This window comes from Varanus komodoensis, unplaced genomic scaffold, assembly GCF_004798865.1.
Source record: "Varanus komodoensis strain SLA01 unplaced genomic scaffold, ASM479886v1 scaffold64, whole genome shotgun sequence".
Classification (NCBI taxonomy): Eukaryota; Metazoa; Chordata; class Lepidosauria; order Squamata; family Varanidae; genus Varanus; species Varanus komodoensis.
Window position 1 is genome coordinate 1,232,958 of NW_025336273.1, and position 21,729 is coordinate 1,254,686.

Here is a 21,729-nt window from a genome sequence, read left to right on the forward strand (position 1 = left end):
GAGTCAGAAGGGGTCTCCCGGGCCATCTAGTCTGATCTCCGGCTCCAGCCGGCTCTGCTCACAACATGCCCACCATGTGCATGTCCAGCCTGTCCTTGAACACCAGCACTGATGGGACCTCCACCACCTCCCGGGGAAGCCCATTCCACACCCTCGGGGTCCTGACTCTCAGGAAGTGCTTCCTGGCATCCTGATGGAACCATGGTTCCTTGAGCTTGGCTCCTTTGGAGCGCGTCCTGCCTTCCTCTGCAGGGGAGAACAGGTCTCTCCCCACCTCCGTGTGACACCCCCTCACATACCTGTATGTCGCCAACAGATCCCCTCTGAGTGTCCTCTTCTCCAGGCCGAAGAGACCCAGTTCCCTCAGTCTCGCCTCATATGGCTTCCCCTGCAAACCGGCCACCAACCTTGTGGCCCTGCGCTGCGCTGACTCCAACCTGGCTGTATCCTTCCCATAATGAGGGGCCCAAAACTGAGCACAATGCTCCAGTTGCGGGCGCACCAGAGTCGTGTAGAGTGGTAGTAATACCCCTCTCGATCTAGAAGCCACGCTTCTGGCTCTGCAACCAAGGGTGGCGTTCGCCCTCTTGGCCACCGCATCGCACTGCTGGCTCATGTTCAGCCTGCAGTCAACCAGCACCCCAGGTCCCTTTCACAAGTGCTGCTCTCCAGCCACTTTTCTCCTAACCTGTACTTATGATACCTATTCCCAGTGCTTTTTTTGTCATAGAACACACAGAACGGAGTTCCGGCACCCTTTTTCAACAGATTTTCCAAGTTTTAAAAGTAACTTTTGAAAATTTGATGTTTGGCCCACGTGGATTTGAATCGCCCTGTCGGGCGTAGCAGGTCGGCGGCAAAATCATTAAAACGGTGCATGCGGGCTGCTTGTGTGTCGAATCCGATGCGTGCGCACTTCGTCCGCGCTGGTTGTGATGGCGCTGCTCGGCTTGTGACTGGTTGTGTGGTCGCGCACTGAGTGCTTACTGCAGGCGGCGACTGTTAGGTTTCATTACACAACTGACGTGTGTGTGTGTGTGTGTACAGTGATTGACTACATGTGAAAGGTAAATAATTGCCTGAGTTCTGGCACCGTTTTTCTTACAAAAAAAGCAAAAGACCTTGCACTTATCCACATGGAACGCCACCCTGCTCTGAGTTCCTTGTAGGAAAAAGGTGGAATACGGACCTCATAATAAATAAAGGGAGAGCAGTTCTCCAAGGAGGCCCATGGGCTGGCACCAGGCGCCGCATCTGGTGCTCCTGCATGTGTTGGGAGGTGATGCCTCTGTCCCCACTAAGAAAGAGCAATGGTGGTGCAGCCATGCATAGAAGTGCCCTATTTTGCACCCAGACACGTAGGGGACAATCCGTTCCCACCACTGGGCGCATTCCCAACGTTATCACTTCCAACCTTGTCATTACCTGATGTTTTTATCACTTTCTTGAAGCAAGTTTCTTCACTCCTTGATCCTGCTGAAAATTTGCTTGGCCTTTTAAATGTATTTTTGATTCTCATAGGGGCTTTGGTTGGTAATTGTCGTGAGCGGGCCTGGGGCTGCGGAAAAGGGGGCTTTCTCAAAGGAACTAATTTCTCTTGATAGGAAAATCTGCAGAGTTAGTTTGCTGATACCTTTCGGCATGAGGCATTTAGTGTCTCCTTGTGAGTCCTTACTGGGAACTTTGTACACCATCCTGTATTCATCTGGCCAGGTCGATTTCTTTTCTTTCCTTTCCTTTCCTTTCCTTTTCTTTTCTTTTCTTCTTTTCTTTTATAACTTTTCTTTTATAACTTCTTTTATATCGTTTATATATATATATATAATTTATTTTATATTATTAATTTTAATTTTATATTGTTATTTTGTATTGTATTGTATCTTATTGTGTTGTAAGCCGCCCTGAGGCTTAGGCAAGGGGTGGCATAGAAATGTTCTAATAATAATAATAGTAGTAATAATAATGATAATAATAATAATAATCCTGACCCTCCAAGACCTTCTCCCGGGCTGTGCAACCATTTTAGCATTTGGGTTTTCCCCCCATATGAGAAAATTCTCCTGTATTCCTGAAGATCGGCATGAAACCCTCATGTATTTGCAAACTTTTGCCATATCACACTTCCCTCAAGTGGATGTGTAATGCAACATACAGAAAAGCAGGGAAAGAAAACCTCTGGGGATGGGGGAGGACATGTGTAAAAGAGGTGGTCTTAATCCCATAAAGACTTTGGAGGCAGAACGTTCAGTAAGATGTGGGTGAAAAGCAGGGGAACATAACGAATCCGTTTTGGGGCGCAAGCCATAGGATTCCCAGGTCCAGTTCCTGGGCTCCGGTCCCCTGTATTTATGTATTTATTTGTTTGTTTGAGCTTCATCCTGCCCCTTCCTCTCAGTCCTGCCTCCTTTCTAAGGCACAAGAGGAAGCGGGTGGATGCTGCAGGGATCCTGAGCATGGTCTGAAGGCAAAGAAAGCCTCCGCTATATTGAAGCTAAGTAGGCCTGGGGCTGGCCTGAGCTTGGAGGGGAGGCCCCTGGGAGCTGCCATGGCAGAGAGGTGGGATATAAATAGAAGGGATGCATAAATAAATCCATCGCGAGGGCACCTTCCCAAACCTATTTAAGTGCCTCCTGCAAAAGAGCTCCAGGGAGTGGGCGAGTGCGTCTGCAATCGCTTTCGGAGCAAGGTGGAAGGCAGCTATACGTGGACACGCGCCAACCCCGCCCCGGCTCACACCCTGCCTGTCCTTTCTTCCTTGTCTCCAGGTATATCCGAACCATGTACCTGGGGATCCAAAGCCAGAGACAGAAGGAACACCAGCGGCGCTTCTACTGGGCTATGATGTACGAATATGCTGATGTGAACATGCTGCGTCTCTTGGAAACCTTCCTGGAGAGCGCTCCCCAATTGGTGCTACAGCTCTGCATAATGATCCAAAAGAACCGTGCAGACACGTTACCGTGTAAGTGACCTGCTCTGCAGGTGTCCCTGCCGCGCCTCCAACGCCCCCCACCCCGGCTCAGTGGCTGGATTACAGAGCCCACCATCCCCCGCCAGGCGGCCCCCGAGGCTCTGGAGGGCAGGGCAGGACGTGTCGCACGAAGCGCGAGTTTTGGGGAGGAGTGGAAAGACCGGGGCAGGTCCCGCATTTGCAAAGGCTCGGTAGGTTCCCTGCACCGCGCGGGGCCACATGCCTCGCCGAGCTGACCCCGAGGAACTCAGGGCGAGGAAGCGGGAGGTAAGATGCGGAGCTGCGGGAGAGGCCCAGAACGCCGCCACCTCCTCCCCCTGCGACACGCTTGCAACTGGGTGTGGACGGGGGAAGATATTACTTGCGTGGAGAACTGCTGGGATCCAGAAATGTTCTAACTGGATCCAATTCTAGCGTGGGAGGTGGGGAAGACCGTGCAAAATGGGGGCTTCACCTAGTTCGTAGGCTTTTTACGAAGAAGCAGCGTTCCGGTTTGTCCTAGCTCTGGAGCAAGGCAAGGGCAGAGACGTGCTCTGTGGGAGCAACATGTGGTTTGGGAGCCTTTCCAAGAGGGAAGTAAATAGGAGAAAGTCTCTGCCCCTTCTCTGATCGTTGCTCAACTCCCGATGCAAAGGATTCCTCCTTTATTTTCGAAGGCGGAGGAGGTAGCCAGCTTTGGGAGGTGAGGTGGGCTCAGGAGTGTGGCTTTGCAGCTCCAGAGCGTGGCTTCGATTCAGGAGGCAGAGCAAAGGTAATCCTTTGCTTAAGGTAAGCCTTTGCTGCTGGAAATGGAATTCCAGATCTTGCTGAAGAGCTCCATTTCCAGTGGAGAATGGAAATCCCCAGGGCAGTGATGGCGAACCTTTTAGAAACCAAGTGCCCAAACTGCAACCCAAAGCCCACTTATTTATCGCAAAGTACCAACACTGCAATAACACCTGAATATTGAGGTTTTAGTTTATTAAAAACAACTCATACATCTTTTTGTCTTAAAAGAAAAACACAATAACAGAGCTTTCAATGATACAAACAGCTTTTTATTCTCTTTGCTAAATCTTAGATATTAAATTTCAATTTTTCCTAAAAAAAACTCAAAGCTAAAATCTTGTGTTAATAAAAACGAATGTATTAAAACTCACAGCCAGTCCAAGCAAATGGCAACACACTGACCAGCCATGGGAAAGCGGCTCGTGATGTCATTGCCTGGCGCCACTACTCCTTTCCGGCCATGCGCATGGCCCCTGTGCGCGCTGTTATCTGATGCTCGGCTGCTGGGGCGACTTGGCTCCCGTGCCGACAGAGAGGGCTCTGTGTGCCCACACTGGTTCACCACCACTGCCCTCGGGAGAGCAGTGAGTCTGGGAAGAGCCATTTTCCCCTCCCCAGCAGCCTGCTGGGTGGGGCAGCACAGACATCAGGAGAGAAGAGGGTACGGATTGAGGGAGGAGAGAGAAGGAGAGGATGAGAGGAGAGAGCCAGTGTGGTGTGGTGAAGAGCATGGGACTGGGACTCAGAGGATCCGGGTTCTAGTCCCCGCTCAGCCATGGAGCCCACTGGGTGACTTTGGGCCAGTCACGGACTCTCAGCCCAGCCTACCTCACAGGGTTGTTGTGGTGGGGATAAGATGGAGGAGGAGATTGATGCAAGCTGCCTTGAGCCCTTTGTAGGAAAAAGGCAGGATATAAATCGGGAAATTAATTAATTAATTAATTAAAATGAGGGTGTCATAGCGAAAGAAAAGGAGTGGCAGGCAGAGAAAGGGCTAACCCCGCCCCCTTTGGGGTCTGTCCACGCCCACTGCCAGCTTCAGCCCCGCCCACTGCCTGAAAGCGGCTACTGATGGATAGCAGCGGATTGTGACCCTCCAGGGAAAAGCAGTTCGCCGCCGCTGCTTTCGGGCGGCCCCCCCACCTGCGGTTCCACCCGCTCCCCAGGATACCCTTGTCTGGGAAGAGGGAGCTGGCGGGTGAGCGGAGAAATGTGTTCCCCACCCTTTCACCCTGAACTGTCTTGGAAAAACCGTAGGGAAAGGGGCGGCGTCCCCTCCCTCGAGCATCATCCAAAGAAACTCGGGAGAAACAAACCTGAAGTCTTTTGGGCTCTCCAGGTGTCCTTTTTGTTATAGAGGACAGTCCTCTCTTTGTAGGGCCGGGTTGGAACCCCCCCCCCCCCCCCGTTGGACGGGCTCTACTGTCCCATTCTGGTTTAAAGATAAAGGCCATTGCCTTGGTTACCCGTCAGCATCAGCGGCGCTGCAGAGGCCGGTGAGGTGCGTTGCTTCTCGAGTCCATTGCAATAATTACCTCTGCATTTGCACCTATACGTATAAGGGAGCCTCTTGCAGAACCTGAGCATCCGAGAGTGATGGAATCACAAGGGATCGGGAAGGCCATCCAACCCCCTGCTCAAAGCCAGACTCCAAGTCCTCTTTTTTTGGCAATCTGAAAGAGGCCACCCTACCCGGAGCCTTTGACAACGGCTTCCTCTTTTGCTACTGTGCAGCGCTATTCTTATCAAGTGCCCCGATATAGATTTTTTGTGAGGTTTCGTGTCTTGATGGGGCGGAATGCACACCCACACGGCCGCTTAACGCACGGATCATAAACGGCCTGGCCTGCAAAAATGGAGGGTTTCTCTCCACCCATGAAGCTATTTTACTACTGAAGGTAGGCGTGGGATTGCAGGTGTGTGGCCCTCATCCCTGTCTGGTGGCCCCCGAGACCTCCATCTTCTGGTACCACCAGAAGAACGGGGGAAACGTCTATGGCTCCTTCCACAAACACCTTTGCCCTCAGATGCCCAAGGCAGTGGGGCTGATGGTTCCTCCTCACTTTCTTGGGTGCTCCAGGGACACCGGAGGGGTGAGGCTCAAGGCGCAGGAATGGCAGAAGATTTTCCTAGCTGGTTCTTCCTTTTCTCGTTTTCTGGAGAAGCGAGTCAAGCGTTGTTCCTCTTGTTATAGGGGGAAGCCTCCAATGACATGTGCAAACTGTCGTTCTCTGGGACTGCGGTTTTGGGGCATGGATGGCCTTAAACAGGATGGTAGGAACCCTTCCGTCCCTAAATTGAACCACAGCCCTAAAACTTGCTGGAGGGGAAAGGCAGAGCAGGCGGTGGGTACTTGTGCTCCAGCATGGCGTCACCATCCCTGAGGGCTGCCCTGGGTGCCTGTTGTGATGCCTGAGGACACCCTCATGCATGCACACACACAAAGGGACACTAAGACACACATGTTTGCCGGACTGAGTTTGAAGAGGAATCTGGCAAGCCGGGAGGACTGGAATATTTGGAGAACCAGTGTGGTGCCGTGGTGAAGAGCACGGGATCGGGACTTGGGAGACCTGGGTTCGAGTCCCTGCTTAGCCATGGAGGCAACTGGGTGACTTCGGGGCAAATCTCCCAGCCCAGCCTACCTTGCAGGGTTGTTGTAGGGATAAGCCTGGGGGCAAGAGGAGGAGAATGATGTGGACTGCTTTGAGTTTGTTGCAAGTAGGGATATGAGCCTAATAAATAAATAATATTGAGAGGAACCCCAGTTTAGGGGAGATAGACAACGTAGGGTGTTCAAGGATAGGCTGGACATGCACCCCGTGAGCATGTTGTGAGCAGAACCGGCTGGAGCCGGGGTCAGACTAGATGGCCCGGGAGACCCCTTCCGACGCGCTCTGTTCCTGTGTAGCTGTGTGGCAGAATCCACACCCTGGGCAGGAGTTCAGTGCTGAAGCCCGCAACCATCCTATCCCTAGCCCCCATCCTGGCAAACCACCGCCTTTGCGCTTCTAAGATGTCTTTAGCGTAGAAACACATAACACAGCTGCTGTCATCAAGCTAGTTGCTGCTGGCAGAGGTCTTGTGGATCTCCATCTTGGCTGCGAGTCACGGAAAATCCATTGCCGAGGCGGCACCAGTTAGCTCTGTGGAAGTTGCCCGACTGAGGCGCCACAGTCGGCGATCACAGCGGCAGGTTCATCCCTCATCCTCTGCTTTTGTCCACGCAGCCCGGCTGCTCAGGTTAGAAGTTACGTCGGGCTCTGCCAGCCCCTCTGTGGCTCGTGAGCCTCAGTTGGCCAGCCCGGCCTCTGAATTAAGCCAGCCCCAGGATGGTCGTACGGGAGCTTGGGGCTGATGATTTTGTGCCTCCTGCTCAAAGGCCGCCCTCCGGACGTCGCTTGGAGACCCCTTGAGAGGCCCAGAGTCCGCCTGACCTGCACCTCGCTGGGCACGGGGGCTGCTTGTCCTAGCGGGGGGACAGGGCCCGACCGCTGCCACCAGCTGCCCCGCTGTGAGGCCTCCGAGGGGGATAGGCAGCGAGAGGACCACGGCCCTGCCAAGCCCTGCTCCACAGCGGAGGAGCCCGTGGGGGCACCACCAGCCAGAAGGAGAACCCCCACGGGCCGAGCCATCCCCGGCTGGGCCCCCGCACCCGCTACCCACGGCGGCCCCGGGTGGCTCTCGGCGCGGGCATCGCACCTCGACGGACGAGAAATGACACTCCTGCTTCTTGTCTCTCTCTCTCTTCCTCCTCCAGATGTTTTCCGCCACCCTGGCCCACCCTGTAAGCCCGCTCCACACCACACCTGCCCCGGGAAGAGGCTGTAGGCAGCTGCGCCCCTTTCCTGTGCCTCCCGTTTAACGCTGTGGATTTGTGTGTGTTCTCCCGGCAGGTGTGTCTTCTGTGGCCTCCCTCATGTCCCTGGCTTGGGTGCTAGCCTCCTATCACAAGCTGCTCCGGGACTCCAGGGATGACAAGAAGAGCATGAGCTACAGAGGGGCCCTTATCCACCTCTTCTGGCGCCTCTTCACCATCTCATCCCGGGTTATCTCTTTTGCCCTCTTTGCTTCCATCTTCCAGCTCTACTTCGGGATCTTTGTCGTGGTCCACTGGTGCGCCATGGCCTTCTGGATCATCCATGGCGGGACAGACTTCTGCATGTCCAAATGGGAGGAGATCCTGTTCAACATGGTGGTAGGGATTGTGTACATCTTTTGCTGGTTTAATGTCAAAGAAGGGCGGACCCGATACCGAATGTTTGCCTATTACACCATAGTCTTGACAGAGAACGCGGCCTTGACGCTGCTCTGGTATTGTTACAGAGATCCTGACACCACTGACTCCTACGCCGTGCCAGCGCTGTGCTGCGTCTTCCTTAGCTTCGCCGCGGGGATCGCGCTGATGCTCTTGTATTACGGTGTCCTGCATCCCATGGGGCCGAGAGCTAAGATTTTTGCCAGCTCTTGTTGCGCCGAGCTGCTCTGGGGCATCCCTTTGCCCCCTGACATCGAGCCCATGGCTCCCCAGGCCCCTGGGTACAGGGCGGCTCAGGTCACGCCTACCAGAGCAGCGATGGAGCAGCAGGAAGAGCTCACAGCTGACACCTGCCTGCCTGTTTTCCAGGTGAGAGCGATGGTGCCGCCAACTCCGTCCGGGAGGCCCGCCCACCCAGAAGGCCCTCTCATTAAGATAGACATCCCAAGGAAGAGGTACCCGGCTTGGGACGCTCATTTTGTAGACAGGAGGTTGAGAAGGACTATAAATATCCTTCAGTATGTTACTCCCACTGCTGTAGGGATAAGATACAGAGATGGACCTCTCTTATATGAATTGCTACAGTATGAATCTTCACTTTAAAAGCTCCTTGAAACAAACACACACATCGACACGCACACACACACTCACACACTCACACACACACGCGTCACACGCAACGCAACGATGGCGACAAATTAAAAGAGGGGGTTTGAGGGTGGGAAGGGGTGGGTTAATTGTTTACGGTCAACGCAGCTCATGAAACTTAACCTTCCAATAAGTTTTCTTTCTGGTTGCTGTATGTATTTAAAAAAAAGGATCCTCTATGTTTTGTAAGTAAAAACAAAAAGAAAAAACTTTCTTTTGTTTTTTACGCACAGGAGAAAAAAAACCAACAACAACAACGCAAACCAACCAGTATTTCAAACTTCCACGTTTCAGAGTTTGGAGAAACATAAATACCTCCAGCTCTGAGTTTTATATCTTACACCAAGTGTAAGACATTATGATAGGAATTGGTGCTGATTGAAAATAATGCTAATAATACTAATAATAAAAATAAAACGAACAAACAAAAAAACCTACCACTGCCTTATGCCCTTAGGTGCTGAGTTTCATTATGCACTGTCCCCTTCCTCATGAGACAATTTTTGATGATTTTAATGGCATAGACACACCCATACACAAACGTGTATGTATCTATCAAATCTATATTCAAAGTACCAAACTAGACAAAAAAGCCTGATGAAATGGAAATATCAGCACTTTTATTAGATTGGCACAAAAATGGTTGAAACGATCACCCCCGGCCACGGAAGTGCCGTACCGGCGCTTTGGCGCAGAGGCGATCTTAACGGAGGGCACGGAGGCCGGTCCTAACTGAGCTGTGTTTGGGTCTTATGCTGTATCCCTGACGCACAGAAAAGGAGGTGCGATTCTTTTTGATTCACTGTACCAAGTTGGAATCTCAGGGCGTAATCCTATTTCTTTCCAAGCCAGTGAAAACCCAGCTTTGCACCCGCACCCACGGCCCTACGGTCTAATGACTTACCAGCTCTCGGAAGCTCAGAGTTGTCTGTTTTGGTTCCTTGGCTGCCCAGTTCCTTGGAGCAGGAGTTGGCTCGTGTGCCTGAAAGGCTGAATGGGCAGCTCGGCGTCTTCCATTGAACTGAATGGGCAGATCGGCATCTTCCATTGAACTGAATGGGGAAGCCATCGATTCTTTCCATCGGGACTTCTTGGCCTGTGGAAAATATTTGAACTGGGGGTGCTGGTGTTTGAAAGCATGGGTTTTCATTCTAATGGGTCAATAGCCTGCAAACAAAACTTATATTTTTGATTTCTGGAAACGAAATTTTAGATGGCCTTTAACTTTTAAACTGAGTACCAAAAACATGATGAAACAAACTAGAAGAAGAGCTTAAAAAGTATTTTTTTAAGTTCCATAACAGCTTATTTTTTCCCATCCTACCCCCCACCCTTCGAACCATTCTCAGTCCTAATAAAACTCAGCATAGTAGCAAAAAGAAAGTCAATTTAAAGACACCGTTCTTAAGCTTTGACTGGTAATTGGGCTTTTTGACCTGCAGGCATCATTTTAAGGCTGTGAAGAGGGAACATTTATAATTGTATCTTGTAATGATGCATCTTGTTTTTGTGTGAGCCTTAAAGTGATCTTACAGCATTCTGCAATTGGTTTATGTTTTTCTATTTTCTAAAGAAAAAAGGAAAACAAGCAATGGGAAATGGTGGATTGAATCTTTGAATGGAAATAACTCATCACTGATGCGTTTCCGGCGAAAATTTGGTGCTTAATCTTTCTATTGTTCATTGTTGTGATGGGTTTCAGCCAAGAATCACGTTCATTGCATTTTCTGGGGAGCTGCAGATACAAACTGGTTTCCGTGTTACCCTCTGCTTGATATTAGGTAGAAAGGAAAAAACATCCAAAGAGCAGGACAGCATAACGTACAGCTCCAGCCGCAACGTTTCAGTCACTGCTTGCAGGAAAATGGAGGCGAGACTCTGTGGGACATATATAAGATGTCTGAAGGTTCTCATTTGCTTGCTTTCTTCCTTCTCTGGTTTGGGATGACAGCCCTGTGCATTCATGATTTCCCTTCAGAGAAATAGTGTTTCTTTCAAGACATGTTTCTCTCATCCAGAGCATCCCATCAGCCTCCGCCTCAAAGATGGAGGGGTGAACGAGCAAACCAACACCATCGAGTTTGAATTCAGTGAAAACAACTACATTTTCTGTGTGTAGGTGCAATTTTTTATAAAAACAAAAATTAACATGTTCTTTGACAGTGGCAACCTATCTGTAACTACTTTTTGACTTTAAGTTGTAAAGGCATTTACACAAAAAAAAAAAAAAAAGCTCATGCCAATATGGTTTTGGTTTTGCTAAAGCAGCTGAAAGGTTTTTTCACCTGAATATACCTGATGGAAAAACAATTTTTGCAAACGTTATATTCTTCGTGGTGGGTCTAGGAAACATCATTGTATGGTTAGTGCTGCGCTTCAGGAAAAAGGTCGAGGATTTATTATCACCGTGCTCCAGACGTACAGAAGTCCTATTTTTTAAAGCCAAATTTCACTGGACTCAGGGCGATTGGTACTGCTTTTATACCTAGCACCTTTTGGGCTTCTTGTTGCAACTTGTCCAATGACCCACATTTTCACAAGAAAAGTGGCACTTTCTTCTCCTGTCTTCTCTTCCATCTTCCTGTGCATCCGTTGACCCTGTTTCCTGGGAACAACCCGCTTTTAGGACCCCATACCTGATCAAACACCCTCTTAGAATGTCTCCATGAGCCATGGAGTTCATTTCCGACCTCTTCGATTTTCCCAGTTGTTCAAATATTGGTGGGTGACCGGTAGCAGTTGAGCATGGTCTGTACAAGAGGTTCCATGTGCTAGAACTGGGTTCAAGCTTTTTCTCTGTTGTTCAGACAGGCAGAGCAGGCAGGTTTGGCTGTCTAAAGCAAAAGGAAGATGTTTTCCATGGAAAGCTGGTGGCTTGACTGGCAGTCGAAACTTATTCAGCATTCGTTTCAGGATATTGTCCTCTGCCACATGAGGCCACAGACTAGTTTCCGGAGCAAAGGACAGGCTGACAGTAACCCACCCTCCGGGCCTGAGTGCTGGTTGTTGCTGAACCATGAGGGTTATTGCTGCAACATGGGTTATCGTACTGTCTGAACCCAGCCAAGACAGCAAACCACGGTGACTGACAGTCCAGCAACAAACTAGAGGTTCTTTTCATGGGTTGGTTCTTGTTACTAAACCATGATCTGTTAACATAGCTGGGTTCAGACAACACAATAATCCCTGTTTCAACAATGGTGTGCAGATCAACGACAATCCACACTCTACTCATGTGCAACCCTTGAATGTGGGAATCATGTTCCCAGAGCCTGGCAGCTGGGAGCCATGCCCTAGTCTGCCCTCCAACCAAGCTGGCCAGCCTGAAACACCAGAAGGAACGGGGTGCCCCCCAGCACCCATTGCCTGAGCCTTTGGGCTGATTTGGCGGATAATAGGTCAAAAGATCAATAGAAAATAAACTAAATAACCCTAGGGCTGCCCCTGGGGGTTCTTGACTTTCGAGGTCGTGTATGCAGATACTTGCATGGAAATCAACCATGCAGGGAAAGGCGAAAGCCTCCACATTCACCCCCTTCCAGAGTTGCTTGTGACACTCCTGGTCCAAGACCGAGCTGGGTGTTTCAGGACCCACGTCTAAAGCTCCCAAGGAACAGAGTGACATGTAGATTCATGACCCACAGTGACTTTCTGCAAGGACAGGCTGAGTGTGACTCCGTGCCCAATGCAAGGGCGCAGGCCACGGACTCAGCCTCGGCGCTGGGGAGCCAAGGAATCCTGTGTCCCCACCCCAGATCACACTGGGCAGCTTTGGGACCACACGCAATGTAAGGGTACGCGCCATCTGACCTGATCCTGGCTCTGAGAATCTTTCATTCCTCCACGTTTTGATGGCTCGTGTTCTTGCAGCTAAGGGCAAAGTCTGGCCACGTTAGACAGAAGACTCTCGTGCAACATCTGGGGAGTTGCTGGATTTCTTTCTCTCTAAACATGCGTCAAGATTTAATATTGTTTCCTTCTTCATAAAAGCAGGACAGAAATAACTGAAATAGGCATTCTGATGATAATGGTGGGGGTAGAAGATGCCAATTTCATCATGGAAAGCTGGGTCTTTACAAACCATGATGAGAAACAATGGTTTGTTCTATGGTTTCTCAGTCCCACCATGGCTTGTCATGTCATCTGAACACAGGATCATGGCTTCCACGATCCTACTATGCAACTACCACAGGATTCCCCTGGAAAGAGAGGCAGTTGGGGAGCTACTGCAGCCATCTACCTTCTATGCGTAGACCAATGAGGAACAGGCAGGTGACGTAGGCAGGGAGCAGTGCATCTTGGGATTGAATTTTAGGTGCAGTTACTGATGGGATACATGCCAACAGTGGAAAGGAAAGGAAAGGAAAGGAAAGGAAAGGAAAGGAAAGGGTGGGATTGAAATCTAATAATTAAATAAATAGGGAAAATGGAAGCATTGTTTGTCGTGTGGTGTGAAGCCACCCAGTTTTTCCTATGGAGGATGAAAGGCTTGCTTGGAGCACATGCCTGTGCAGGTTTACTCAGAAGTAAATCCCACTGATAGACGCACACGGGACTGCAGCATTAAAAAAAGTCCAAAGGCACAATCCTATCAAGTTCGGGCCAAGAAACAGGTCTACGTTTCCCAGCATGCCCTAGCATGCCGCAGGTGGGGAATGCTGGGAGTTGTAGTCCTTTGCCTTTTTCTGTTTAAACCTGCGCAGGGTTGTACCCTAAGCCAGCACAGCCAAGCAATAGCAAGAGTCCTCCCTTCCTTCCACCAGCTCTCAGCCCGACATAACTGCAGTTGTGTGACGAGCTAGAAATGGGCATGTCCACCAGTTTCAGCTCCTCCTCCTATTCTTGTCTTGCCATTTTCCTGCAAGAACCCCAAGATGGCTTTCATAATTCTCTTCCTTCCCCCCATGTACATCATCACAACAACCCTCTGAGGTAGGTGAGGCTGAGAGGCCGTGACTGGCCCGTGAACTTCATAGCTGCATAGCTATGGGTAGCTGTGGGTATAGAACCACAGCTGCTCCATAGCTGTGGGTACAGAACCACAGTCTCTCAAAAAGCCAGTCCAGTGCTCTAACCACTAGGCTGCACTGGCTCTCGTTTATAAGAAATGTCAGTGAAACAAACCAGCAGCTGTTTTGGGCACTGATTGTAGCAGAAGGGCTGGGAATAATAAGTATTAAATAAAGTAAGGCACAATTCGGGTTGTGATTTTTTTCTCGAACCTGGAAACTCTCCAAATTTTGAGCCTGCAGAGTATCAGGAATCTAAAATGCTTGGAAGGGGGGGTTCTGTGCACGGCTCTGAGGATTACTAGATGAGCAGAATGTCTTTGCCTACCTCTCAGGACTGTTGTGAAGATAAATAAAAGAATCCCATGAGTACCCAGAGGAAGGGCAAAGGTCATTGCTCCTTCAAGCCTCCTTTCCAATTGATTCCTTTGTTTCTAGGCTACAATATTTTAAATTGCAGTCCAATTTAAAATGTGCATTTAAATTGCACTGCAGTTTCATATGTGGTTAGGATCGGCATGAAATCGCAGCTCACCAGAACCTTCAAGATAGAGTAGGATGAGGCATTAAGAGAATACTTACTCTAGATCGTAGGTGTGAATTTGCTCTCCAGCCCTGGTAACTCTGGCTGTGAGGTCCGCTTCCCCCTCCGTCACCCCGCTCTCGGCCCAAAGCTGAGTGATGATTTCAAGATTTTCCCTCTCATCACTCAAAGTCTGCCCCTACACACTTAAAACAGTCCCTCTTTCGGTTCTGTTAGGCTTCACTGTCTCTGTTAGCACCTTCAGTACATCAAGCTCTTTACCATGTTTCGTTTGTTTACAACAGCCCTGCAGGGTAGGCCAGGCAGAGGGAGAGAGCGCGAGCGCACAAGTAGCCCAAGGCCACCTGGCGGACGAGAGAGCTTTGGCGTTCTTCCCCTGCACGTAAGACCGATGCTCCCCCCACTGTACTGCACTGGTCATCTCTTCCAACAACTACCTCACCCCGTGTCCACGGACACCTGTGCACAAGCCACGGCTAGTGGTTGTGTGAAAAGTGGGTGCTCTCCTCACTTCACCGCAGGGTGAACAGCAGTCGGGGGTGGCCCGAAAAACCAGGAGCAGGGCGGCGACTGTCGAACGCGACGGCCACGGAGCGGCTGCGAGGAGACCGAGTCCCTGCTCTCGCCTCAATGGCCGCACACCCGGCAGGTAGCCCTGGGCAAGCTCCCATCTCTCTGCCTCCGCCTCCTCCTCTGCAGAACGGCGGTGTTCAGGCGGGCGACCCTCATTCTGGCCTACCCTGCAGGGCTGGACCTCGTGGCGAGGATGCTCGCCAAGGGCTGTTTGCAAGCGCAGGGCAGGGGGGATGAGCCCCCGAGCCCCCTGCAGCATGTCTGAGGCCTGGGTGAACTGGCGGGCAGCAGAATTGGGCCCTTCTCCGCTAGGGCTCCGCTCAGCCCCTGCGGGTAGCCATCTCTTTCTCCCGGGCTAGTGGTGGGCTTGGATGGGAGATTTCAGCAGAGGGGAGCCTGTCTCTTGCGTGGGTCACACCAAACAAGAACACCATCTCTCCGGGCACGTTCCAACAGAAGCTCAGAGGTGCTTTGAACAAAAGGAATGCTGGACCGGCAAGCCCCAGAGTGTGGCCCCCAGGGCTGCCGAATCTCGTGCGCACCCGTCTTCGGGACGCAGCCACTGGCCCGGCCTTGTACTTCCTCTACCGCAAAACCTTCTTGTGCCTGCTTTGCCATTCCATGTTTGGCGGAAAGACCCGGAAATCCATCTGTGCAAATTATACGCACTGGAGGTTGTCTTCCCCCAACCCCCCACCCCAAATATCTCACAAATTAAACCAAGGGTAGCCTATTTGGGACGTTCCGGGTTTCCCGGATCCGTTTCCGGAAGGTCTTGTGAACCTGGCATCCCCAACTGCCTGCTGCCTTAGAAATTCCTGAGAATGGCCTATGACTGTTTTATTCATCTGGGGGGGGGGGGGGGGGGCAAAGGGGGCCAATATTCCTCTTCTTGTCTCAGGTATATTCTGGTGCAGAAACTCTCAGCTCATTGTCAGGATGTGAGAGAGGCTTCCCCTGGAGGGACGGAGAAAGATTCCACTGAGTCCACGCCGCCACCGGTCCTACCCAGGAGGACGCGACCGTGGAGTATCGCCTTGCAGAGTGAACCAAAATAGTGACTGAAACCAAGCGATTCTGCACTAGGAGCGTCCCCGGAAGTCATCAAGAGTGCTGGGAGGAGGAAATGGGTACCACGTGTGTTTCCACTGGATCTTCCGTGCGCTGGGGCACTCGTGGCGGTCGGTCGCGTGAAGGCTCTGTTTGAAAAGCCTTTTTCTGGAGTTACATGCCTGAGGACTCAGCCAGACCGTCAAGGGGGCTGTAGAGATGAAATAGCCTGCGTGGTCGGATACAAGGGAAGGGCAGCGGGTATGGGATGAGAGGAAATGAAATTTCCAGGTCCTGGATGCTGAAGGGGTGGCGGGGGAGTAGGGCCCGAGCTTCATAAGCACAGGGGTTACTTGCATTTCCAAACGGTTCCTGAAATTATGTTGGATTCTTTTGGAATGCACCCAGAAATGCCAAGACCTTCCAAGTGCTTTGCAACAGGTTCTGTTAGGTTCTTTTAACTATATCTGTGGCATCAAGACTCTGTTTGCTGCCCGTGGTAAGATGGTGTTTTGGATGTAAAGAAATCCATCCTAACATTTACGTCTAGGGAACTGTAGATTCTCTTCCCACCTGTTTCGCGGAGGTCTTCGTGCAACGTGGAACCCGTGTTTTCAGCTTTCTGTGTCTTCAGCTCGCCTATCTATAAATGATTTGTGATCATCTTAACCTACCTCACAGGGGTGTTGTGAGGCCCAGTTGACCACCTGCCAAGCATGTGGACAAAAGGTGCTAAACGCTACGGAACATTCTCATCTTTCTGTTAGTTTTATACTGTCTTTTGCTACAGGAGTGCTTTGTTCATCCGGGACTGCAAACAGGAAGATCTTAGCACATACAAGCGGCCCAGTGTAGAAATAGGTCTGGGGACGGCTCTTTCCTGTTGCATAAAGTCCAGGCACAAGGCTGGCTAGACGCTTGTCCACCTGATTATGCAAACGCCGAACAGGCTGGCGTCTGTGCTTTTCGCTGTGGTGGTTGAACTGGGAGAGCGCATGGGCTCGCTCGCACAGTGCACTGATTTGCCTCACACCCCTCGTGGTGAGGTGTGGGTCAACCAGTCTGTGATCCGGCCTCAGCTTTACCTGTGTGCCATTTGCCTGAAGTTTAACCCTTGGTTTCCACTTCCTCTTGTTTCTGGCCCAAGAAGCTTCCGAGCCAATGCTTGGCTCCCGTTGTATAAGTTTCAGCCCTCTGCCCATCGGGCGCAGCAAAATGCATGCTCCTACTGTGGGGAACAGTCTTAATCCAGGGAGGGGCAGCAGATCACCATTTTGCTGCCAAGAAGCCCCTTCCTCTTTGAATTAAATGAGCTCATCCAATTGCCTTTCTGATTCTTAAGCTTGCCAAGCTACCAAGTTCGGCTGAATTTGTTATGTGGGAGTTGTTGTTTTATGTCATTTGAGCTCTCGGCCTTGTCGACTTGGGGGGAGCAAAGCCCCTCGGACACACCCTGGAATCACCATTTGCCATGTGTCTCAAGGCGTGGGCTGTGAGCCATCAAATGATGCGACCGCTTTCATGTACCGGAGGAGCTTTGTGGATATACTTCTGTTTTCTATAAAGCTCCAGCTGTACCCCAGTGCCTCATGGCAATGACGTCTGAAGCCAGGGCTGGCTGGGGAGTGGGCTTGTTAATATGGGTGGGGGGAATGCTGCTCGAAGGAAAAGGAGTTGTCATTCATACAGAACGTTGCCCCCAGTCTTCTCCGGATCCGGACTTTCGACAGCCGGTCGGGGAGGAAAGAGGGGCTGAGAAATGTTCCTATTTGGCCAAGTAAATATCCTTTAGGGTGCTCTGTTGAAATGACAACACCGTATGTTCTGGGAGATTAGCACCAATCTTCGCAAAGAATTCTGTTATTTCAGTGTTTTCAGCCAGGGGGGCAATTGCCTTTTAAGCCTGAGGAGGAAAAATGTGCTGGGATGGGGGGAGGAAGGAAAAGTACATCTCTCTCCAGTGTCTTTATTCCTTTTTTAGAATGAAATCTTCCATTTGGGACTGAGATTCCGTTTGGGACTGTGTCCCCACGCACGCCCCTGCAACAACCAGCTCATTTTTTGCTGTGCATGAAAACGGACAGGTAGAATCAGTGCTGGCTTTTTGGAGGAGGGAGAGGTTTGCAGGAGCCGGTGGTGAATTTGGCATGTTTCCATCAAGCGAGGCATGAATTAGCTGCCCCGGATCTACAGTGAACACGTCTAACAGAGTACAGGGCATCTAAACAGTTTACAGTTGGATAGTTTAAAGGTTTGGATCAACGCATTTCATGCCAGAAAAAGAATTTTTGGGCGTGTTCTTGGCCATATGCAAGTGGATTGATGTGCATGCGAATGTGTCCCCCACACCCCCACCCACCGTGCTATTAGCAGCAGCAGTGAGAGTGTTGGACTAGGCCCAGACAGTCCTGGGTTCAAATCCCTGCTCAATCATGAGGCTCTCCAGGTGACGGGGATGCAATCGCTCCCTTTCAGTCTAACCCACCCCAGAAGGTTTGTTGCAAGGATAAAATTGGTGGGTGTGAAGAGAGCCAGGGTGCTCCCTCTTGAATTCCCGGACAAGGGTTGGGATGGAATTGTGCTGAAGAATTCCCATGTGCAGAAGAGGGACTTTTGCTTTCCCTTTCTCTTTTTTATGACCTATTTATCGGCATCGTGCTGCGAGGCAAGAAAAGCGGCACCTTCAGAATTCCCTTTTCTGCACAACGACTAACGAGACGAACACCCTCTGCACTTTGCCAGCGCTTACGGAAATCGCCATCTCCGGGGGCAAAACAGCCTTGGACGCAAGGACTTCCGGCATTCTTCAAGCAGGAACTTGGGTGCCTGCCGGCAAAGCGAGTATCTGGGGTGGGGGACCCTTCTTGTTCCGTTCAAGCAAATCATCTCTTGGGTTTTGCTCCGGAGGGGTGCCTATAATCCCACTGCGAAAAAGGGAGAGTGGTAGGAGAGGAGCCTACAGTCCCTCGAATGCAGACAGAACCTTAGCAGGTCTGGAATGAAAGCAGCTGTCTTGACAGAGTGGCCAGACTCTTGGGGTTGTGAGCCCCGAGCGAGCCCCCGTCTGGGCCAGCGCTTCATCCGTCTCTCCTCCCCAGCTTGGGCTCTTGTCCACGTATGCCAAGGTTCTGGCTGAGTATTCCTGGTTCTTGACTGCTCCTGTGGGAACGCAGTGTATTTTCCCAGTGGTGCCTACTTCTGTGTCTGCATAGAAGGAACTCCCTTGTGGCAGCAAGTTCCTGTTGAAACTTGAACCGGGTGCTGTGGGGAGATCCAGCTTCCAAAATCCCCGCTGAGGGCATGCAGGTTTTAGCCTCACATGCAGCCAGCCTGCATCCGGGTGCCTGGAAATGGTGCTGTCCATCCGGAGGCTAAAACTGAGCCACGAGAACCCAGTGGGGATCTCTGTTTTCTACCAGTTTGCCCCGTCTCACAGCTCTTATTAAACATCTGTGCCTTTAGAAGGCATGCCCTTGGCGGAGCGGAGTTAGGTGCAAGGTGTGAGCTTTTTATGGATGGGATACAGAGGGTGGAAGACTAAAAGGCTACTCGCTTTAAATTTATCAATATTATTTTCTACTCTGCCTTTCTGAACCTTGCAAGATTCTCCTCCTCAAAGTCTAGGATGGCATGTATCCACATCAAGGAGCTAGTCCCCAGTGAGGTTTGTAGACTTGCGTGCGGATTATGAACATTTCAGGCTGCAGTCGGATTAAAACAACTTAATGTTCCCTCAAGCCAAAAAGTTCCTTGCACATGGAAAACTAGCATGTCATTTTATGGAGGGGGTATTTTTATATGGGGGAGGGCTCAGTGGTGTGAGCCCCTGCAGCTCAGACACAAGTTTACCACCTCACTGAGCACTGGGTCAAAAAGAAGTAGGGGTCGTGGTTCTTAAACAGTGCTGCTTACATGTTGTGGATCTGCCCCATCTTCTCATCACGCATCTCGCATAAGCACAGACCGCTGTGTCTTTGGCCTTCCTCCTGTAGCAACTCGAGTTGCCAAAGAGGCAAGCGCCTTCTAGCTCAAGCAGAAAATGGGCTTGCCTCTTCAGCAGGGGGTGAAAATATTAATATTTCCAGCATATGCATCCTCTCTTTATGCTTGGGACTGCAGATTTCATGCAGGGCAGGGCTGAAGAACCAGTCCATCAGGGTGGGGTGGAGGGAATAGAAATAATAACTGCAAGGGGATTTTCTTCGGATTACATCATGTTTTGGTCCGCCTTTGCTTTTCTCACGGTTTTAAATAGCTTGCAGAGGGGTGGGTAGAGGGGAGAGAGGCAGGTGCATGCCATCCAGCACCCCATGGGACCTGGGTGCACCCCCATTTTCCACGGGGGGGAGGGTGCTGTGATGGGGGACCACTGCCAAGGTCTCCGCAGCCAAGGGTCCGTGCCGGCAGAGTTGGACGAGAGAAATCCAAGCATTGTGGCGTCTTTTGTCTGCGTGATCTGAACTGCCAACCTGAAAGAGACACTGATTAAGCTCTGCGGTGCCCCATTGAGTCTCACAAGCAGGGCCAAATCAAGGGTCATCGTGGTTTCATCCATTCCAAACTTAGTTGTTGTTAGTCGCGTCCGACCCATCGCAACCCCACGGACAACATTCCGCCAGGCCCTCCTGTCCTCCACCATCCCCCGGAGTCCGCCAAACCCCACACCCACTGCCCCAGTGACCCCATCCAGCCACCTCATCCTCTGCCGTCCCCTTCTTCCTTTGCCGTCAATCATTCCCAGCATCAGGGTCCTCTCCAGGGAGTCCTTCCTTCTCATCAGGTGGCCAAAGCATTTGAGCTTCATCTTCAGGATCTGGCCTTCCAAAGTGCAGTCATTCCAAACTTAGGTTTCCCCAGTGCCCACCATTTTCTCCTGTTTGTATCCTTCTGTACCGTGATGGGGCAGTCTGATATAACGGGATAACTGAGATGTGGAACAAGCAGGGAGGGCTCCATTCCTCATTTAGCTCACTGAATTCAGCAGGACTGATTGTTGAGTCAACATGCAGAGTTTGGACTATACCACATGTCAGGAAGGGTCTTTTGTGTTGCCTCTGTGGGGCTGACCTTTTTCCTGTCTTCTCCAAAATCATGATGAAATCAGGCACAAGGCAACTGAAGGTTCTCCTTATAAAATCCAGAGGGCTACAATTTACACAACACAGAAATGATCACATGTGTTTCTTGTACATGTGAAGCCCCGATTGGTGGTGAGTTCCCATGATTCCCACATGTGCAAGAATCAGCACATGGATTATTTATTACACACTTATTGTTCATCTTAAAACATTTGTATAACACTTATTCGTATTAATTTGAAATCTGTACACAAAGGAAGGCATAGCTCCATCCAATGATTACAGTCTCAATGATCCATATAACAATAGGAAAAAAGCAAAAGAAGAAACAGTGACATCTGTATAGAGGCAGAAAAGAAAGTGGTTAATATTCAAAGCGCAACTGAAACACAAAAAGTTTTTGCCTATTTTTGAAAGAATTGGGAAGGAGGAGAGATGTGCACTGAGCCATTGGAAAGTCTGTGATTCCAACAGAGGCTAGCTTAGGATGTAAGAGCTCCACATATTTAGACAGCAACACCCCACAACTCCCGGGACTGTACCCTGAATCTCATATGATGGGATTTCAGAGTGGTGCCTTGTTAGAAAATCGTAATTGCCTAAGAGTGGAGGTCCACATGAGAAAATGCCTTCTATATACAGATGCCAACTTATCTAGCAAAGTACGCTTGGCCTATGTGTGATTTCTCTATCCAGAGTTACATCCATGCCTACAGCCTGTGAAATTTTCCATCTTCAGCTTTCACCCTTCCTCCCATATCTAGCTTCCAGTTTGCCCAGTCTTGTTTTCCATTATGGTGTACAATGATTGGGTCAGAAACAAGAAATTC

The 21,729-nt window shown here is 50.5% G+C and overlaps 1 protein-coding gene across 1 annotated transcript; it reads left to right on the forward strand.

Moving 5' to 3' along the window:
* Positions 1-2,769: 2,769 nt before the first annotated feature.
* Positions 2,770-8,600, forward strand: XKR6 (XK related 6). The gene is made up of 2 exons (XM_044450343.1): positions 2,770-2,962; positions 7,636-8,600. Exons 1-2 carry the CDS (start codon positions 2,779-2,781, stop codon positions 8,598-8,600), a joined length of 1,149 nt encoding a protein of 382 aa, XP_044306278.1. The 5' UTR covers positions 2,770-2,778.
* Positions 8,601-21,729: the final 13,129 nt, after the last annotated feature.